This window comes from Chiloscyllium plagiosum, chromosome 7 (assembly GCF_004010195.1).
Source record: "Chiloscyllium plagiosum isolate BGI_BamShark_2017 chromosome 7, ASM401019v2, whole genome shotgun sequence".
In the NCBI taxonomy this organism is placed as follows: Eukaryota; Metazoa; Chordata; class Chondrichthyes; order Orectolobiformes; family Hemiscylliidae; genus Chiloscyllium; species Chiloscyllium plagiosum.
In genome coordinates this window covers 63,687,361-63,702,374 of record NC_057716.1, presented here as the reverse complement: position 1 = coordinate 63,702,374, position 15,014 = coordinate 63,687,361, and the positions used below count along the sequence as shown (strand labels likewise).

General features: G+C 40.7%; 1 protein-coding gene across 6 annotated transcripts in view; it reads right to left on the bottom strand.

The window, feature by feature from the left end:
* Positions 1–15,014, bottom strand: part of scn1laa (sodium channel, voltage-gated, type I-like, alpha) — a 196,914-nt gene that overhangs the window by 120,650 nt on the left and 61,250 nt on the right. For 4 of the 6 annotated variants that reach the window (XM_043693899.1, XM_043693898.1, XM_043693900.1 and 1 more), the window contains 2 exons: positions 11,436–11,816; positions 7,592–7,724 (listed from right to left, as the gene is read on the bottom strand). In XM_043693899.1, the coding sequence (XP_043549834.1) occupies positions 7,592–7,724; positions 11,436–11,816 (514 nt within the window). The remainder of the gene's footprint in view (positions 1–7,591; positions 7,725–11,435; positions 11,817–15,014) is intronic. The other 2 variants (XM_043693903.1, XM_043693902.1) reach the window with 1 other exon arrangement.

Below are 15,014 nucleotides of genomic sequence, written 5' to 3'. Positions count from 1 at the left end.
TCTTGGTGTCATCTGCAAACTTACTAACTGTACCTCTTATGCTCGCATCCAAATCGTTTATGTAAATGACAAAAAGTAGAGGACCCAGCACCGATCCTTGTGGCACTCCACTCGTCACAGGCCTCCAGTCTGAAAAACAATCCTCCACCACCATCCTGCATCTTCTACCTTTGAGCCAGTTCTGTATCCAAATGGCTAGTTCTTCCTGTATTCCATGAGATCTAACCTTGCTAATCATGGGAAACGTTGTCAAACGCCTTACTGAAGTCCATATAGATCACATCTATTGCTTTGCCCTCATCAATCTTCTTTGTTACTTCTTCAAAAAAACACAATCAAGTTTGTGAGACATGATTTCCCACGCACAAAGCCATGTTGACTATCCCTAATCAGTCCTTGCCTTTCCAAATACATGTACATCCTGTCCCTCAGGATTCCCTCCAACAACTTGCCCACCATTGAGGTCAGGCTCACTGGTCTATAGTTCCCTGGCTTGTCTTTACCGTCCTTTTTAAACAGTGGCACGTTTGCCAACCTGCAGTCTTTCGGCACCTCACCTGTGACTATCGATGATACAAATATCTAGCAAGAGGCCCAGCAATCACTTCTTTAGCTTCCCACAGAGTTCTCGGGTACACCTGATCAGGTCCTGGGGATTTACCCACCTTTAACCGTTTCAAGACATCCAGCACTTCCTCGTCTGTAATCTGGACATTTTGCAAGATGTCACCATCTATTTCCCTACAGTCTATATCGTCCATATCCTTTTCCACAGTAAATACTGATACAAAATATTCATTTAGTATCTCCCCCATTTTCTGTGGCTCTACACAAAGGCCGCCTTGCTGATCTTTGAGGGGCCCTATTCTCTCCCTAGTTACCCTTGTGTCCTTAATATATTTGTAAAAACCCTTTGGATTCTCCTTACATCTAGTTGCCAAAGCTATCTCATGTCCCCTTTTTTGCCCTCCTGATTTCCCTCTTAATTATATCTTGTTACTTCTTTATGTCCAGGGGAAAACTAATGAATATGTATATTTTAATAAATAAAATATCATCTACAGTAGTCCCCTATACTCATAGAGTATACGTTCCAGGATCTACTGCAGAAGGCTGAAACCGCAGATAGGAGCAAACCCATTCATCAAAATCAGAAATGTACCTTCCCTGCAGCCACCTGGTCCCTTGTTCCAGAACGTTCCCTATAATATGTTCGGACCATGGTAAACCGCGGGTAAGTGAAACCGTGGTAACCGGACCCACGGATACGGGGGTCGCCCTGTATTTAATAAACGTAGAGAATGCAGATTAGCTGAGGGTGCTAGAAGTGAAATGTGGCAGACTGAAAGGAGCTGGAAACAAAAACATTTTGGGCTGCAATGACCAAGAATGAAAAAGGAAGTGAGCCATGGTCTTGCTGGAGTAAATACATGTTGGAACAGCTTTGTCATTGCTTTGCTTTGGAATGTAGTACTTTGTACAGCTACAATAGATTCCTTCCTTCATTTTGCTTTCATTCCAACTACAGCCATCTTCACCTTCCTTCTCTTCCAGTGAGATTCCGTGAAAATAAACATATGAAAACTTAATTAACATTAGCTTTAAAAACTCACCTTGAGTGGCTCTGAAAACCTATCTCGAGCGTCAGGGCCCTCCATTATTGTTTAGCAGCAGGAAAAACGGGAGCAACGAAAGGGGGCTGCTGGGAAAGGAAATGACTGATTTAAAAACTTACCTCATGAATAGGCAGAGCGCACGCTGAGCAGGAGCAGACATGGGACTGCTGAATAAGTGAAGTAATATATTTGGGCGGTTGCGTTACCCGAAACATACTTAGGTAGTTTCTCCCATCCATCCTCCTTCTCTAGCTAAACAAAAAGCGTTCTGTGTGCCTGATTGGTCAGACAACTTTTTTTTATTCTTTATTTTTCAATAGTCTCTTTGGGAATTTAGAATAGTGGGAATGGTGGTTAGGGCAGTTGAATGTTCCTCCTGCAGAATGTGGAAAGACAGGGGTCACCAGTAATGCCCCTACTGACTTCATCTGCGGGAAGTGCAACCAACTCCAGCTCCTCGAAAACCAAGTTAGGGAACCGGAGCTGGAGCTGGATGAACTTCGGATCATTCGGGAGGCAGAGGGGGTTATTGAGAGGAGTTACAGGGAGGTAGTCACACCTCAGGTACAAGAAAAAGGCAAATGAGTTACAGTCAGGGGACGGAATGGGAACTGGCAGGTAGTGCAGGGAACTCCTGTGGCCATTCTCCACAATAACAAGGATACCGGTTTGGATACTGTTGGAGAGGATGACTTACCAGGGGTAAGCCATGGGGTACAGGTCTCTGTCACAGAGTCTGCCCTTGTTACTCAGAAGGGAAGAGGGGAAGATGAGCAGAACATTGGTCATTGGGGACTCCACAATTAGGGGGATAGATAGGAGAATGAAAATGAGAGAGACTTGCAGTTGGTGTGTTGCCTCCTAAGTGTCAGGGTGCATAATGTCTCTGATCGTGTTTATGGGGTCCATAAGGGGGAGGGGGAGCAGCTCAAAATCAGGCTCCACACGGGCACCAACAACATAGGTAGGAAAAGGAATGGGATTTAAGGCAGAAATTCAAGGTGCTGGAAGCTTAGAGCTGGAACATACAGAGTTGTTATCTCTGGTTTGTTACCCATGTCACATGCTAGCGAGGTGAGGAAGAAGGAGAGAGAACAGTTGAACATGTAGCTACAGGGATGGTGCAGGAGGGAGGGATTCAGATACCTAGATAATTGGGGACCATTCTGGGGTAGGTGAGACCTCCACAAAAGGATGGTCTGCACCTGAACTAGAGGAGTACCAAGATCCTGGGGGGAAATTTGCTAATGCACTTTGGGAGGGTTTAAACTAAATCAGCAGGGAAAGGGAACCTAAATTGTAGTTCCAGTATCCAGGAGGTGAGAGTGGAGAGGTCAGAAATAAGGCTTCAAGGTCGCAAGCGTGCACTGACAAGCAGGAAGATGGCATATAATGGTTGTCACAGGGTCCAGGATTTAGATGTTTTAGTAAGAACAGAGAAGATGTTAAAAGAGGAGGAGGTGTGGCATTGTTAGTCAAGGACATTATTACAGTGGCAGAAAGGACATTTGAGGTTTTGTCTACTGAGGTAGTATGGGCTGAGGTTAGAACCAGGAAAGGAGAGTTCACCCTGTTGGGAGTTTTCTATTGGCCTCAGAATAGTTCCAGAGATGTAGGGGAAAGGATAGCAAAGATGATTCTGGAGCACATATAACAGGGTAGTTATTATGGGGGATTTGAATTGAATTGAATTGAGTTGAATTTATTGTCACGTGTACCAAGGCACAATGAAAGGTTTCCAAATATTGACTGGAAATACTATAGTCCAAGTACTTTAGATGGGTCAGTTTTTGTCCAATGTGTGCGGAGGGTTTCCTGACACAGTATTTAGACAGGCCAACAAGAGGCAAGGCCACATTGGTTTTGATGCTGTGTAGTGAACCCAGCTCAGTGTTAGATTTGGAGATAGGTGAGCACTTTGGTGATAGTGACCGCATTCGGTTATGTTTACTTTAGCCATGGAAAGGGACAGATATATACCACAGGGCAAGAGTTATAGCTGGGGAAAGGCAATTATAATGTGATTAGGCAATATTTAGCATGGGGAAGGAAACTGCAGGGGATGGGCACAATTGAAACTTGTTCAAGGAACAGCTACTGCGTGTCCTTGGTAAGTATGTACCTGTTCAGGCAGGCGGAAGTGGTTGAGTGAGACAGCCATGGTTTACTAAAGAAGTTGAATCTCTTGTGAAGAGGGCTTATGTTAGGATGAGACGTGAAGGCTTAGTTAGGATGCTTGAGAGTTACAAACTAGCCAGGAAAGACCGAAAGAGACAGCTAAGAAGAGCCAAGAGGGGACATGAGAAGTCATTGGCGGATAGAATCAAGGAAAACCCTAAAGCTTTCTATTCCTGATGTACTTACAAAGGAAAACCCTAAAGCCTTCTATGGGCATATCAGGAATAAAAGAATCCTGATGAAGGGCTTTTGCCAGAACCGTCGATTTTCCTGCTTCTCGGATCCTACCTGACCTGCTATGCTTTTCCAGCACCACACTCTTGACTCTAATCTCCAGCACCTACAGTACTCATTTTTGCCTAAGAATAAAAGAATGACTAGAGTAAGATTAGGGCCAATCAAAGACAGTAGTGCGAGGTTGTGCACGGAGTTTGAAAAGATAGGGGAAGCACTACATGAATATTTTTCGTCAGTTTTTACACTGGAAAAAGATAATATTGTTGAGGGGAATACGGAGATACAGACTACTAGACTAGACAGGATTGGCATTCACAAGAAGGAAGTGTTAGTCAACACAGTTTTACGAAGGGTGGGTCATGCCTCACAAACCTTACTGAATTCTTTGAGAAGGTGACCAAACAGGTGGATGAGGGTAAAGTGGTTGATATGGTGTATATGGATTTCAGTGAGGCATTTGATAAAGTTACCCACAGTTGGCTATTGCACAAAATACAGAGGCACGGGATTGAGGGTGATTTAATGGTTGGATCAGAAATTGGCTAGCTGAATGATGACAGAGGATGGTAGTTGATGGGAAATGTTTATTCTGGAGCTCCGTTACTAGTGGTATACTGCAAGGATCTGTTTTGGGGCCACTGCCGCTTGTCATTTTTATAAATGACCTGGATGAGGGTGTGGAAGGACGGGTTTGTAAATTTGCGGATGGCACTATGGTTGGTAGAGTTGTAAATAGTGACAAAGGATGTTTTAGGTTACAGAGGGACATAGATAAGCTGCAGAACTGGTCTGAGAGGTGAAAAACTGTGTTTAATGCAGAAAAGTGTGACGTTATTCACTTTGGAAGGAGCAACAAGAATAAAAGGTAATGGGCTACTGGTAAGATTCTTGGTAGTGCAGATGAGATTTTATAAATGACCTGGATGAGGGTGTGGAAGGACGGGTTTGTAAATTTGCGGATGACACTATGGTTGGTAGAGTTGTAAATAGTGACAAAGGATGTTTTAGGTTACAAAGGGACATAGATAAGCTGCAGAACTGGTCTGAGAGGTGAAAAACTGTGTTTAATGCAGAAAAGTGTGACATTATTCACTTTGGAAGGAGCAACAAGAATAAAAGGTAATGGGCTACTGGTAAGATTCTTGGTAGTGCAGATGAGCAGAGAGATCTTGGTGTCCAGGTATATAGATCCGTGAAAGTTGCCACCCAGGTTGACAGGGTTGTTAAGATGACATACGGTGTGTTAGCTTTTATTGGTAGAGGGACTGAGTTGCAGCTGTAAAAAACTCTGGTGTGGCCGCACTTGAAGTATTGCGTACAATTCTGGTCACTGCGTTATAGGAAGGATATGGAAGCTTTGGAAAGGGTGCAGAGGAGATTTACTAGGATGTTGCCTGGTATGGAGGGAAGGTCTTATGAGGAAAGGCTGAGGGACTTGAGGCTACTTTCGTTCGAGAGAAGTAGGTTGAGAGGTGACTTAATTGAGACAAATAAGATTATCAGAGGGTTAGATAGGGTGGGCAGTGAGAGTCTTTTTCCTTGGATGGTGATTATACATATAGGATAGGTGTCCGTAGTGGTTTCTTTACTCATTGAGTAGTATGGAGCGTTGAATGCCCTGCCTTCAACAGTAGTAAATTGGCCAATGTTAAGGGCATTTACATGATCATTGGACAAACATATGGATGAAAATGGAATAGTGTAGCAGAAATGGGCTTCGGATTGGTTCCACAGGTTGGCACAACATCAAGGGCTGAAGGGCACGTACTGCACTGTAATGTTCTATGTTCTAACCCAGAGCCTGCTATAACAAATTCTCTTCTTCTTCTTGAATTTTCTGCCTGAAGGCAGGTTTGAACCACAGCAAACACCAAAACTGTGATCACAAGTAAGAGAAAGAGACAGGTCCTCAAGCTATCCCAGCCAGGACAGGGATCAAACCCAGTTGGCCCTAATCTGATCCATACCAGCCATCCAGCCAATTTAGCCAAACTGCCGACATGGAGTTAAGCTGTTACGGCAACACATGCTTTTACATACACTTTGTAACATGAACCTAGACATTGTGATGAAGCTCCAATTTCTTTCCATCACATGGCTGAGCAACAATCTCTCTCACTTCTACTGCTCTGTTGTTAGCCCAAATTGGAAAGATTTTACCTATTGATACTCAATTTGTATTACTGTATTCTGACGGCACCTTTCTTTGTCAGAAGTTAGACTTTATCTTGGAGCTGTTTCTGACTCAGAGGCAGGCGCTACTTACAAAGCAACAAGACTTCTCAGTACATTATGAACTTGTGCAGAATAGCAGGAATCAATACCCATAAGTAGTACAAGCATAGATAGAAGGTGTGGAACTTTTTAATTTGCGTTTGAAAAGCCAGCTCAGATTTTTTTTTTTAAGCAGTTACGATTTGTGGGCAGGACAAAAGTAATAGTATTAATGGATAGGGCAGTGTACTATTTTGGCATGCCAGTGATGTTACAGATATTATTTTTTATGCATAATACAGGATAATCTGCTTAAAAGTGAGAGGAAGGTCCACCAGGAATTTTATCTATTCGCCTCAGAAAATAGGAACCAGCACCACATCAGCGTATTTCATCCCATGTCATTTTCCAACTGCAAAATTCCTTCTTAAGTACAGGCAAAACAGTGTGAAGGCAACAAAATCATCAAAATTCCTTGAGAATCGAATTGAAAGTAGCTCCACCAAAATGGGACAAATGTTTCTGTGGCTAAGTCTCGGTATATTTGAATTTTTCTTCTATTCATTCACAGATTTGGACATCATTGGCTAGGGATCTCATTTATTACGCATCCCTAATTGCCCAGAGGGTAGTTAAAAGTCAACCATGTTGTTGTGGGTCTAGAGTTACATGTAGGCTAGGAATGGCAGTTTCCTTCCCTAAAGAATGCTAATGAATTAGATGGGTTTTTCCAACAATCAACAATGGTTTCACGGTCATCATTAGGCTCTTATGCCAGATTTTTTACTGACTTCAAATTCTATCATCTAACATTACCTGGGTCTCTAGATTAACATCCAGTAATAATACCAGTCAGCCATCATCCCCACTTCTTCATTACCTCCCCTTACATCTCCTCCTACTACAAGCACAATGCCTACAGGAAAATCAGAAAACTTGCCAAGTTACCACCTGACTTTTCATCCATTTAAATTAATGAAACTAAATCAGCAAAGCTTCTTCACTGATAAAATCACACAATATCTGGTTATAGTCCAGCAGGTTTATTTGGAAGCATTAGCTTTCAGACTGCTCCTCCTTCATCAGAAGGCAACCAGCTGATGAAGGAGCAATGCTCCAAAAGCTAGTGCTTCCAAATAAACCTGTTGCACTTTAACCTGTGTTGTGTGATTTTTAACTTTGTACACCCCAGTTCAACACAAGCACCCCCAAAGCTTCTTCATCAACACATGTTTTTTTCAATGAAACACCCTCGCAATTTGATATGTCCAAATGTAGAAACTAGAAAATATACATTATCTTTTGATTTTGTCTCAACCAGACTGCTGTTTTACAAAGATACAGACCTTCCATAGTATTCGTGAGAATACTGGCCACACTTAATGCTCTCTGTCTCTGCATAGGATCTTCCAGAAAATCCATAGAAAATTGATGAGATCCTGATCGCCTCTTCTTAAGATCTGTTTCCGTATTAGTGCCCTGTAAACAATATAAACCTCAATTATTCAGTCTTATCTCAACCCATTCACTTCCACACTTTTCCTAAGAAACCTCTTCTGAAAAGTGTGAGAATAAAAACTATTTTTAAAAATTGCAAATTCATTGTACATTTCCCTTGCACTACACTATCAATTGGAATCTTTAGCATTTATGTATTGGAAAGATTCTGAACTTGACATTTATGCTAAAGTGGCAATGTTAATACTTGCATCATTGTTAACCTTTCAGCTGCAGAACAAAGACATATAGCACCAGATTTAATCTTCCATCTCTCACACAATGTCGGAGATTTATAGAGGGAAAGGAGTTGTTCAGTTTGAAAGAGTGAAGTCGATGAAAATGCTGAGCTCTCAGCTGACTTCTCTTCTATGCTGCTGACACCAGCAATGAGAATAAGATCAGTTACAGATGATTATTTTTCTTGCTATTTTATGCATGAGTTTGCACAATTCCAGCAGACAACTGGGGTCTGAAATGCAAAGTATGTATGTGGATATCTGTTCTATAGTCATTAATGAGCCCTGTTAAAAAGAGTATATATGGGGCACTAATTACTTCAGTGAACCTTTCATCTCCAGTCTGCTGGTATGGTGAGAATTATGGCAAATACAATGTCAAGCACAGTTTAAGTAGACAATTAAATATAGTCAAAAACAAAGTAATGCAGATGGTGGCAATAGGAAAAGGCAGTGAAACTATTCATTCAGCAGGTGAGGCAGCACTTATGGAGAGAGAAAATGGAGTAAACTTTTCAGATTGATGACTTTTCATTAGAACTACTTCTATTAAAAGGTTAATTACCTGATTTTCTCTCTACAGAAACTATCAGATCTGCAGCATTTACCATATTTTCTTTTCAAATTTTATTTAAATTGAGGTATTCGGTAATCATTCACAGAAATAACCCCAAAAATATTACAATGCCCCAATATGGGCAGCACAGTAACTCAGTGGTTACCATTTCTGCCTCACAGAGCCAGGGACCCGGGCTCAATTCCAACCTCAGACAACTATGTGTGGCGTTTACACATTCTTCCCGTGTCTGCGTAGATTTCCTTTCACAATCCAAAGATGTGCAAGTTAGGTGGTTTGGCTATGCTAAATTGCCCATTGTGTTAGGTGCATTAGTCAAGGGAAATGTTGAGAAATAAGTAATGGGTCTGGGTGGTATACTCTTCAGCGGTCCGGTGTGGACTTGCTGGGCCGAAGGGCCTGTTTCCAAACTGTAGGGATTTGAAGTTCTAACCAAAATCTTTACCCAGTTTCTCAGAATCACTGATGTTTGACACCACAGAAATAAAGCCTAAATATTGTATGAATAATGGAAAGCTGCTGTCCTCTTTCTTTACAAGAATAATATGCAACTAATCAATATCCACTTGCTATGTATTTAATTTTGTTTACTATTTCCTTTGCAAAAAATAAACAAGTTTTGAGATTGCATCCTCATCTATTTTATCCTGGTGCTTTGAAGCAATTACATCAACAAAATGTAGGTACAGAAATTGAGAGTCAAAGTATCTTTCTGTACAAATTATGCAGCATATAGCCACTGCTGTCTATGTTTTTTTTTGTTGTATAATTGTTTTGCACAATCTGACATTTTGTTGGCCATTTTTCAGTTACATTATCTGGGCATACCTAACTATGTATTTGAGAAACTAACACCTGGGTATAGGCAGAGTAGTGGTGCAGTGTTTTCGTGAACAATGTATGATACAACCCAACGCTGCCTCAGATGTATGAATCCAAAATCGTTACAAGGCTACTGTACTGAAGATGCAAGCTTGCAGTGCTAATTAATGCTGAAATCACATTTTGTGATTCTCCTGCATTGCTTTCCAAGTTGTTTATCTGAGAATGATTTTTACCAGATATTAGATAATCTAACCTTCCTAAACCAAATGCCTTGTGCCACTACAGAGAATTCAAGAAATTTAAAATAAAATACCTTGAAAATTATCTCAAAATACAAGGAAACATATAAAAATTGAATATACAACAGAAGATGAATAAATAAATTAAAATCAAGCATAGTTTCTCACTGATTTTGGATTTGTTTGTGCATCATTCTAGTTCTAGATTCACATGAGAACTATAAGACAGAAATGATTATTACTTTTCAAGTACATGATTTCTGATTTAAATAGGTTGAGTAATTTTAACGTAGTTTAGTTAGAGCATAACAATGTCAAAAATAATTTTAAAAATTAATGTCCATTTTCCTTCAGTGGCCCAATGTAAATGCAAATATTAGTCCCTTTTCCATGACTGGGATATAAGTGTTCGTTATATGCAACAACCATTCATGAAAAATATGGCAGATGCCTGAGTGATCAGGAAAGGGGAACTGTAGGATTTAATAAGTCTAAACTAATTCCCAGGCAGTCTTTTGGACAGACTCCCTCCAAAGTTACATTGGGACTCTAGTAGAAGGAGTGTCAATCCTTAGAGACATAGTTTCATGATTATATTTTTTTAAGGTTGTTCATGGCTGACAGAGCATTTCTTTTGCCTTTAACTAAGAGGTCTGTGAATTTTGCATGGAACTATTTAAATTGAATGATGAGTCCAGTGTTTACTAAACAAGGACTAGCATTGTGTTCATGTTACTATGTTATACCATTTACATGCAAACAATAGTGAAAAATGCCTGTTTTCAAAAGATCATTTTATTGATTAAATTGTGATTTGTAGGTCATCAGATTATTGGTCACAGTTCACACAAGGCAACAATGATTGTGTAATTCGTAAGAAAAATGATTGATGTTAATATAATGGAACGAGTACTATTAAAGGTTAAGGATACACAGGTGAAGGACATTGATTATTGGAGTACCTTGGGCACATTTAAAAAAAGACTTAGCCCAACAGTGACAATTTAAATTAATTATTTAGTTATTTTAAATCAACTCAATCATGCTGTGACAGACATCTAGAGCAATCTGGAATTTCTGGCTCAGAGATAAGGACCACTACTGTTACACCACAAGGCCTCTATTAAATTTAATTATTTAAGCTTCCTCCAATGTTATGATTTTGTTTACAGTTTCCCTTTAAAGGGTGATTCATTTGTTAATTAGTTCATTTTGTTCATATGATATACAAAAGAACATAAAGAGACATGTCTGGAACACTAGATTTTAGTTAGAGAGGAGAAAAACATTTCTGACATTGAATTCTACATAGAAATATAGCACTGAGTCAAAGATTTCATTGAATTTCCTACTTCAGAATGAATGGTCAGTAGTGAGCTAAAGCCATATGTTTTATTTAACTGATGGCATGATTGACAACATCTTTCAGTATTTACTAGTACAAAGGAAATAGATTCCCACTGACATTATACATAGTGAATTAGAGAGGAATGTAAAAGGTGTGAGAGCTGCAGTGACAGAAAATGAAATAAATCAATGTGGATGGTGTTCAAGTACTTGTAATTGGTTTCTGGGATATCTAAAATCAACCAAAATCTTTTTGCTGTATTTCTGAAAAGTAATGCATTAAATTTTTAATCTAATTTATTGTAGTTAGAGACTTATCCTATCCATTATTTTCAGGTCTTTTGAAAATAAATATGGGATATCATTTGCTAGATCAGCTATGTATTTCTGAATGGCATCCTATGCTGTAATCACTGCAGTACCACATGTCCATCACGCCTAATCTAACTATTTAAAACTTTCTTACATTGTCATCAGTAGCTGGCTTATCTATTATCACCTCTGGCAGAAGTCGTCCAATGGGTGATGTTGGAGTTGAAGGACCACCGGCAAGTGAAACCACTCCATTGCAGTCCACTGTGCTGTGCATCTTCCCATTCACTGGAAACACTGGTAGCATCCTGGATGACCTACTGGTCTGACTAATGTTACTGCTGCGTCGCTCACCCTGCCTCCGTGGAATAAAGAGGGAGCCCCTTCTGCTTTCATTGTCTTCAAAAGTGCTGTGCTCATCATCAGCAAAATCATTTTCTGACCCTACATCTTTAGTCCGTCCTTTAAAACTGAAGATGCTGCTTCTGCTGTTGCGTCTTGGAGAAAAGATGGATCCACGGATACTTAGTAGTGACTGAAAAAGAATGATAGTATATAAGAAGCAGTAACACTTTAATTTTGAACCACGCTATGTCATTTATGTTTTATGCAATTGCTAACAGATTTCCGTAGACTTTCAATCCCAAAGAAGCAGTTTGCTGCCATTTTAATCTGAATACGGCTTTCTACAAAATAACTGAAACCCTGCTTTCAGAAACACAGAAACTTTGCCTGAAATACGTATAGCCGGTCATTTTTAATATATGGATGATTTACATATATCACGGTATCCACCAATTTGTCACATAACTAGCAGACCAAGTAAGAAGACTGAAACAATAGTTAGTGTATTACATATGCCTTTTTACATAACTAAATAACAAGAGACAGACTGTTAAATCAGAGTGCAACTAACTGGCCAATTCTTCACTAATTGCTAGACAATTTTCTGCTGCTAAGGCCTAGTCACATATTACAAAACTTGCAGGGACACTAAACACATTTTTTTGCATAAAATATTCTGATGCAAGCAAACATGTATTTAATGAATGTATAATTTGTTGCTGGTGTTGAGCAACAATTCTCAATCCAAATATTGGAAACACTCAGCTGGTCAAGCAGCATTGGTGAGGAAACAGAAGGAATGCTTGCATTTAATTCAATGACTGCCTTCATAACTGATCAAAAACTTACAATTTTAACTCTTACTCTCGTTCCAACTGGTGAGTGTTATCCAACGTTTTTTCTTCCAAATTTCACATCTCCAGCACCTATAATATTTCATGTGCTTGTATGTGAGATCCTAACAGCACAGTAATACCCTGCTCATTCCACCAAAGAAAAATTATATATAGGAGCAATGCAGTTGGACATCAAAAGCAACCTCAATGTTGAGAAAGGGGAATAAAGTTTGAAAAAAAATGACACTGAAGAGACTTATGATCTCATAAATGAAGAGTGAAACGTGACTTTCTATGGATATCACTAATGATTAAATACTGCTCCATGTATTAAGTACAGCTGCAATCTGCCTCACTCCTGATCATAAACCTATTGCTCACCAGTGACTGTTTCATTTCCAAATCCTCATTCCTTAGCTTGAATATGGCCCAATCACAGCAATTGTTACACAGTGATGCATCATCCTGTTCTGAATTTAAGTGCAGCATCCAACTGGTATACTGAATTCTGAAGAATACCCCGTACTCACTTTTCCTTTTCCTTTAAGGGTTTCCACCTGGCTCCTTTCCTGCTAAAACATTACCACATGCTGCTATGGATCACAAAGATGGTCAAACATCAACTGTGCTGCCACTGTTACATTTTCCATAAAACATATACTGTCAAGCTCAGAGCACAATAGCCAAAAGGCAGCAAAAAAAAGACATCAGGTTTACAGCTAGATTTTACGTGTTATAGCATCAGATGTGCAGGGAAATTTTCTGTTTAGAAGGATAAAGTGGAAGTACGGTTCAGTATTCAAAGTTAGCGACCACCAACAAAGCTAGTCTAAAGATGTGAAAGATTAGATTAGATTAGATTACATTACAGTGTGGAAACAGGCTCTTCGGCCCAACAAGTCCACACCGACCCGCCGAAGCAAAGCCCACCCATACCCCTACATTTTACCCCTTACCTAACACTACGGGCAATTTAGCATGGCCAATTCACCTGACCCTGCACATCTTTTTTTTGAACTGTGGGAGGAAACCGGAGCACCCGGAGGAAACCCACACAGACACGGGGAGAACGTGCAAACTCCACACAGTCAGTCGCCTGAGGCGGGAACTGAACCCGGGTCTCAGGCGCTGTGAGGCAGCAGTGCTAACCACTGTGCCACCGTGCCGCCCACAAATGAAAGGTTAGGTGGGTTGGCCACGCAAAATGCAGGGTTACAGGGATAGGTAGTGAGGTGGGTCTGGGGCGATGGTTTTCAGAGGGTCAGTATGGCTTACGTGATGGCCTGCACTGTGCGCACAGCTTCCCGTCCTGAATAGAGCAGTTGCGCATATCAAGCCATTATGCACCCAGATAGTATGCTTTCTACAGTGCATCAGTAAAGGTTGGTGAGGGTCCTTATGGACATGCCAAATTTTCTAAGCATCCTGAGGAAGAAGAGGCATTTTTCTGCCTTCTTAATCATTGCCTCAACACAGGAGGTCCAGGAGAGATTGTTGGTTATCGTCACTCTTGGGAACTTGATGGTCTCTACCCTCTTCATCTCAGCTCGGTTGAGGATAGATGGAGGAGTGCCCTCTTTCTTTCTTCCTGAAGTCAATGATCAGTATTCTGATTAATCATTGTTTGAAATCCAGCCTACCACAGCAGTGTCATCAGCAAACTTGTAGATGGCGCTCGTATGAAATGTCGCTACATAGTCAAGGATGTGCAGGGAATATAGTAGGGGGCTGTGTATACATTCTGGCAGAGCGCCAGTGTTGAGGATTATCGTGGAAGAGGAGATGCTGTTGTCTTTCTTCACTGATTGCAGTCTGTGGGTCAGGATGCTTAGAAAATTTGTCATGTCCATAAGGACCCTCACCAACCTTTACTGATGCACTGTAGAAAGCATACTATCTGGGTGCATAATGGCTTGATATGGGCAACTGCTCTATTCAGGACGGGAAGCTGTATGCAGAGTGCAGGCCATCATGTTAGCTGAAGATCCAGTTGCAGCGGTCAGAGCTGAGACCTAAGTCTTGGCGTTTTGAGATTAGTTGGTAGGGATTATGGTGTTGAAGGCAGAGTCGTAATCGATGAGTAGGAGCCTGACGTAAGTGTCCTTGTTAGCCAGGTGTTCTGTGGATAAGTGTAGGGCTAGGGAAAAGGCATCCACCTTGGATCTATTTCACGGGTCAGCAAATGGCAGGAGATCGAGCAGGCTGGGAGGCTAGAATTGACGTGGGCCGTGACCAGCCTCTTGAAGCATTTCATGATTGTGCAGGTGAGAGCCACTGGGCAATAGTCATCAAGGAACATCTTACATGTTTTCTTTGGTACTGGGATGATGGTGGTCTTCTCAAAGCAGGTGAGGACTTCAGATTATAGCAAGGAGAGGGTGAAGATGTCAGTGAATACTTCCGCCAGTTGAGAATCCCATTCTAACTTTTTCCTTCAGCAGTTCAGAAAAATGGACATTATTGCATCATGTTTAATTCACAATTATGTGCAAATATAGTGCAGTCTGGATAGGCACTGTAAGAAGTCTGGTTCGCATCATGCACCATATCAT